General features: G+C 38.2%; 1 protein-coding gene across 1 annotated transcript; it reads right to left on the reverse strand.

Moving 5' to 3' along the window:
• Positions 1–348: 348 nt before the first annotated feature.
• Positions 349–1,341, reverse strand: LOC131415539 (olfactory receptor 8S1-like). Its single transcript, XM_058557387.1, has one exon. It carries the CDS (start codon positions 1,339–1,341, stop codon positions 349–351), a length of 993 nt encoding a protein of 330 aa, XP_058413370.1.
• Positions 1,342–7,282: the final 5,941 nt, after the last annotated feature.

Here is a 7,282-nt window from a genome sequence, read left to right on the forward strand (position 1 = left end):
AGAGACTCCAGCCTTCTACTTTGTAGCAAAGTTTAATGCCTAATTTCCATGCTCACAGGAATCATGTAAGAATTCAGGACAAAAACAATTTTCACAGTGCTAAGTATTTTGTTAATGTTTCACAAACAAAAGGAATAATATATCTCTATGTCTGTAACCATATTAGCTGGATTGAAATAGCTATCTGATGCATTTCTTTCTGCCTCTGAGAAAGACAAAATACTAACCAAAGCAAGCAAATACTTTGCTGCTATTTTTATTGTGTATTTCCAAGAAAGGAGGCTTTTCAAGATAGTTTGTCATGTCTGACATTATGAGCAAACAAAAATTTTCCCTAATGTCTATTATTCAGGTATCTTGCTGTAATTCCATCCTGTTTCCCGAATATCCTCTTCCTGTTCTTTGCGACCTGAGATATTGTAAACTTTTCTGCAACGTGTTTTTTAGAGCTGCTTTTACTTCCTTGTTCTTCAAGCTGTAGACAAGGGGATTCACTAGGGGAGTGACCACACTGTACTGCATGGAAAAAACCAACTCCCACGGGGAACCTGAGGTTGGCATGAGATAGCGAAGAAAACCTGAGCCATAGAATAAGGTCACTGCAGTGAGGTGGGAGGAGCAGGTGGAGAAGGCCTTGCTTCTGCCTGAGGTGGAGCTGATGTTCAGGATGGTGGAGATAATGCGGGCATAAGAGAAGAAAACCAGGAGGAAGGTTCCAAAGGCATGCAGGAGTGCAGAGCAGAGCAGGACAGCAAAGTTTTTGGAGCTATTGGAACAGGATAGAGGGAATAGAGAAGGTATCTCACAAATGAAGTTGGAGATGACTTGAGTCTCACAGAAGTCCAAATTGCAAGCTAGGAGCGTATTGATGAAAGCATCGAAAAAGGCCAGGCCCCAAGATCCCAGTACCAGTCCCACACACAGCTCATTGCTCATCATCTGACCATAGAGTAGAGAGTAGCAGATGGCGGCATAGCGGTCATAGGCCATCACTGCCAGGAGGCAGAGCTCTGTTCCCCCAGAATCAAACACAAAGAAAGCCTGGGTCAAACAGTCCTCCACTGAGACGGTTTTCTTCTCAGACAAGATGTTCTCCAACGTCTTGGGCTCAGTGACTGAAGAGTAACAGAGATCCAGGAAGGAGAGGTGACTCAGGAAGAAGTACATGGGGGTGTGAAGGTGAGAATTGGCCCTGATAACCAGGATCATCAACAGATTCCCTGACAGAGTGAGGAGGTAAATTGTCAGGAAAAGCACAAAGAGTAGGGCCTGGGTGTGATGATCAGCAGGCAGCCCAAGGAGGAGGAACTCAACGATGGTGCTGTGGTTTCCCAAGGCCATTTAAAGCTGATAATGCTTTGGGAAAAAACAGAAAGAGGAATGAAGCATCACTGCCTCCTCTGGCAACCCAGAACTTCCACCCATTCTATGTACACATTCTTTTCTTCTTCAACTGCCTGTAATTGCCATGGTTGTCTTACAACTCTTGTGGAGTCCCCTGAAGCATGCCCTTCTTCTCATTGATTTCCTGCTGCACAAGTCCTGAACCTTCCGAGCTCTTTCCATTTGTTGCTTTTCCCGTACAAATAACTCTGGAGAAATTCAAGTAATTTTTCAGATCTGACTCTTGAATAATTTTCTGTCTCTTTAATCTGGGCCTTGTTTTTGAACATTCTGGTCAAGAGCTGACTTTCTGCAGAAGATGATCTAATCTTGTTCTCAGTTTCAGTCTTTCACCTCCCATTTGAAACTCTATATTGGTTCATGATTACTTAATTATATACTATTTGTGACATGTTTTTCCTTTTTAAATTATCTTTCATACATTTGGCACATTTAATCTTAGAAACAACTTTGAAATCTGAGTGTGTCTGTGTGTTGGGGAGGTGAGATAAGGAGGAAATTGCTAAACCTATTTTTTAAAGTTAAAAAGTAAAGCTGCAAAAATAAGAAAGGTAAAACAAAACTCAGTTGCTCATCAAAAGAAACCACCAAAAAAAAAAAAGAAAAGGCAAGTTAGAGCCAGGGAGAAAATATTGAACAAAGTACATATATATGTAAAAATTTTCTATGAATCATTAATAAATGTCACTGACAACAAATATACAATAATAAAAATTAAAACCAATCCAATACAAAAATAGGCAAAAGAATAGAATAAAGCCTTCTCAAAGGAAAGTATCAGAATGACCAGTAGGCTTATAAAAATATGTTCAACATCATTAATCATCAGTAAACGCAAAATATAACCACAAGGAGGTACCACTAAATACTCATCAGAATGGCTAAAATTACCAAGTGTTGGCAAAAAGAGTGGAACAATTGGAACTTGTCTTGTGGGAATGTAAGACAGTATAGTCACTTTGGAAAGTTGGACAGTTTCTTACAACGACTAAGAGGAGACATATACGTACTCTATGACCCAGCAATTCCAGTCTTGGAAAAATGAATGCATCTGTTGACAAAAAGACTTATGCAAAAATGTTCACGGTGACTTTTTCCCTAATTGCCATAAACTGGAGATGAAAACCCAAATGCACCTCAAGGACAATGGATAAACAATGGATAAAGAAGAAGCAGTGGTATATTCATACATGGATTTCTATTTAGTGAGAAATAAATGAACTATTGATACATGCAACAACATGGATAAATAATAATAAAAACCATTATGTGTGTACATTCATTAAAATACAAAAATTTTAAATGTATACATTTTGAAAAATTTTTAAATTTGAAAAATGTATACACCATTGTAACTGTTACACTGATGAAGATGCAGAAAGTTTCCATCATGCCAGAAAGATCTCTTCAGGTTCCTTTTCAGTCATCTCCCCATCAGATGAAACCACTATTCTTATTTTCATTGTCATACATTTGTTTTTTTTTTCTTCGAATCCATAAACACAGAATCAAATAAACTGTGAAATATAATGACATCTATTATTTCTTTAGTGCCATTTATGTTCTAGGTATTGTTAAATATTTAACTTCCCCCTATTTATTTATCACAACAAAAACTAGGAGGGTTGCATTGTCTTGATTTTTACAAATGAGGAAACTGAAGCTAAAATATGTTGTGGAAACTTGCTGGTACTGACAGAGGAAATGAGGGGATAAGCCTTACATCCGTATATAACTACAATATCCGTGATTTTTTTCTCATGCCTTGGTTACCTGATACCCTTTCTTAAGCATACCCATTTTCTTAAGCATATCTGCTTCTCTCCACTTTGTGTCCTATTTCAGTAATGTATTCTCTGGACTTTTTTGTGTTTTCAATTGCATGTCTATCTTACTTTGGCATTTAGTAATAAGTGTTTTTCTTTTCTTTTCTTTTTCAGTTAAACTGCATGTTCCTTGAGGACAGGGATTGAGCTCTATATTACTTTGAATACTCTGAACACACATTGCAGTGTGAGGCACATCATGAGTCCTTAATCAAGATTTTTTAAACATAGAAAGAAGAGGAAGGATGAAGCAAATCAGACAGACAATGTAAGGCCTCTCCTTGAGCAATATCCTCAACTTGAATTCCAGTTTCAAAAGCAAACCAACCAGGAAGGAGACTGGAAAGGAGAATAAATGCAGAGGGGTATGAAGCTTATCTTTTAGCTGTAAGTGCTGGAAGAAGATGTATCTGATAACTAAACAGTGCCTACAGAACCCTGATCCACAGATCACACATACTAGCTCATTTTTGTCCACACCAGGCAGGTTGCTTAAAACCACAACATTTAACCATCTATCTATTCACTCATTCATCCTTATGTCCATTAATTAATTATCCATCTAATTTTACATTCATCCATTCCATCCTCCAACCTATTTGTCTATTCAGTCATCTATTCATCTATCCATTCATCTGTTCACTTATACTTTCATTCATTCATTCACTCAGTAATCGACAGATATGTATGGATTACATTGTGTAGAGTGTTGTGCTTCAAATAGATCGATTGACAGCCTGGCATAAACCTCTGATGAACTATTGATTCAATGCACTTATTTGTCATAGATTTCAAATAATACTCCCCTAATATCCAGGGCTAAATTCCCTCGCTAGCCTTTTTTTTTTCATACCAAATGTGAAATCTGACCATCACTATACACTTAAACTCTGCCCCTTCAAGAGCCCTCTTGCCTGAAATGGTACTTCTTACAGTAATTCTAACTTGCCCACCAAAACTCTGAATCAGCCGTGAATCCTTTAGCTTTCACCTGATATGAAATGGTCTGATGTTGGTATTGCCAATAGGACTCAAAATAACAAGTTCTGTTTCTGCTGGGACAGCCCATGAATTAGTCCTTGCTCTTCCTGGCTTTCTTCACTCATGCTATATAGTATTTAGGTATCTTCCCATATTCCATACCCTTCTCAGATATCATTTGTGTCCAGTGGATAATGTGCAGTCCAAAGTGGTAGCCCAAGTTAAATTAGACTCTGCAATGAAGAAGAAAAATCAAATGGAAAATTCAATTTTAAGGTGTTTTCTCATCTCCAGGCTTGTAAAATCCTGTTGAAATAAACATTCTCTCTGACTTCCAGTTTAGAGAAATAAATCTACTCAACTGAAAAATTTCTAAGCGGTTTCAATTTGCTGCCTACCTTTGAGTTGATAACTGCTTCAATTCTACCACATTTACATTCAGCATAGATCCCACACAACCCAGCAACAAAGAAAGTAGAAGCCTATATTGTGGGATTCCAGACTTTCTCACCCCAACCCCCAACACAGATCCTCTGGTGACAAAATGAGGACAATGCTTATTTTAACGGTATAGTGAAAGGTAAACACAAATTCCAAATTCTGCTCACTTACCTTTGAAGAGGGAACACAGTGGATTCAATTCACACTGACTTCTGAATGACTATTTCTGAAATTCAGGAAAGGGGGAAGAGGGACACGTTTCTTTGCTTACAGAGAAGAGTGGTAAGTCCAAAATTGGAGCCCAGGGCTTTTCTCTTAACATAATACTTATTTTGCCAATTTTACAGGAATATCTCCGCTTGAGCACTTCTCAGATGGTCCTTTACTGGTATCTAGTCCACATTTTTTCAGATTCTATCTCAAAGAGACGTAGAACATGAGGTTGCTTTTTTTGAGTCGTTTTAAGAAAAATATTTAATTCATTTTAAGAAAAAAAGTCAGATGATTGATGGCTAGAATTTCACTACTGGGAATGTACATTTCTTAAAATGTGTCTAAATTTAAAATTCAATCAGCTCTGAGAGACACAGCACATTATTTTATTTATAAACTTTTAAATCCTGTAGTTCTAATAATCTTATCCCACTATTTTCAAAGATTTAGGTAGCTGAGGACTATTCCATGTCTAACACTTTATCTGCCCAGTGTAATCGCACATAAAATGTTAGTAATTTGAAGAAATGTCTGGGAAGATTGAGAAATGAGGATAGTAGGAAAGACAGGATGTCTCGTGCTAGAAGCAGAACTCGTCTGCTCCTGGTATCCTGGGAGGCACCTGTAATGGGGAGAAATAATGTGCATGAAAGTTAGACTTCACCTACCTCAGTATTTTTTCCTGAAATTCTTTTGTCCTTTCCTCCTTCTGCTTTCACCACCAACATGACTGGCAGCTAGAATTGATAGGGAGGTAAATAAGAGCAAAAAAATGAACTCTCTTCTCTAGCATATGTGATTAGACTTTTAGAAGAGGGCGAGTCTAGGCCTCCAGGAACTCCCTGTCTACTCTGATGTGATTCCCCCACACCTGTCCACAATAGAAACCTCTCAGCTGCTTGTTTCGGCTTCCCTTAAACCTAAATTTCCAGATTAATGCAAATTTTATAGCAAGAATGCAAGAAATCAACAAAACCAATTGTCAACAATACTCTGGAAGCACAGAGAGGCATTCTTGAGTAGATAGTAAGAGTAGTTGATGACAAAACCCTTGGTGGAAAAAAATCCTTAAAGCCCTGATGTAATTAGTTCTTAGAGTCCAGAGCTCAGCTCCATCACAGGGAAATCATGATGAGAGGGTACAGAGGAGAAGAGTGGCCTCAGAGAGCCAGGAGTAGAAGGCAGGAGGAGAAGAGAAACATAACCTGGAAGTCTCCAGCTGGGGTGGGAGTCAGATGAAGACCATTACAGAAACCGTGGAAGACATACCCAGCTCCTGACACTTCCTGGCCCAGAAGACATTTGGGTCTGGTCTTTCCACAGGATAAGGAGTCGTCTGTAGTCAGGCGTTCTTTTTGCCACCAGAACCAATACTTCTAAAGCCCAATCTTTGAACCAGGAGACATTTTTTTTTCTTGATTGAAAGTCTCAATTATGGAAAGGAAATAGACTGTCTCTGATGAAGGAGCTTCAAAATAAATTACGTGGTTAGGTCTGTCTTAATAACTTACCACAGCGGAAAACACTCAGATTCTTCAGAGAAACTTCTCGCAAATGATCCAGACGAAATCACATGAGCATCTGTTCCTTAGCTGCCTTTGTGATTCTAAATACTGGGCTAAAGTATCAGTGAAACAAGTAATTGCCAGATATAATCCACCAGAAGGGCAATCAGTAAATTGGCCAACTGAGTTTGGTGGCTCAGGAGACAGATGGGCCCATTTCTTGAATTCCCTGAAGTGACCACCAAATGCTAAACTTTAATTAACTAGAAGAGTTGAAATTTGTAAGAACCACAGACCATTCTCTACGATAAGGTGTGCTTAGTATTTTTGGGTCAAAGCAAGGACCTTGACTCTTAGGTGGAGGTCTACTGGACTTTGAAAGGTGGAAGGCTGGGTAGCAGTATCCTCTGGACCTGTAAGGAGCTGGATACTTCATTTAGGAAATCACAGGGATGCTATGCATGGTCCCACAGCTTACTTCTAAATTATTTTTCTCCATCTATATGAGTTTGGGAATATAAACACCTGGGTTACAAAGTGTGATGATCAAAGGAGTCAATCAACAGAGAAGATAGTTTTACAAACTAGCATAGGATTCTCACTGCTTCACATCCTCAACAACAGTTAGCAGTTTCTGTCTTAAATTTTTGTCTATATGTGAATACATATATGGTTTTTAACTATAATTTTAATTGGCTTTTCCTGATTACTAAAGGTTGAGCATGTTTTTATAACTTTTTGACATTTTATTTGATCACTGTAAGGACATTTGATGTGAGATTTTCCCTTTTAACAATTGTAAATGTACAATACATTATTCTTGACTATGTGTACAATGCTGTACAGCAGATCTCTAGAGCTTATTCTTTTTGCTTAGCTGAAACTTTATGCCTATTGATTAGTAACTACACA

Source organism: Diceros bicornis, chromosome 17 (assembly GCF_020826845.1).
Source record: "Diceros bicornis minor isolate mBicDic1 chromosome 17, mDicBic1.mat.cur, whole genome shotgun sequence".
NCBI lineage: Eukaryota > Metazoa > Chordata > Mammalia > Perissodactyla > Rhinocerotidae > Diceros > Diceros bicornis.

Coding starts and splice junctions, on each gene's coding strand:
- LOC131415539 (XM_058557387.1), bottom strand. CDS start 1,341: ATGGCCTTGGGAAACCACAGCACCATCGTTGAGTTCCTCCTCCTTGGG.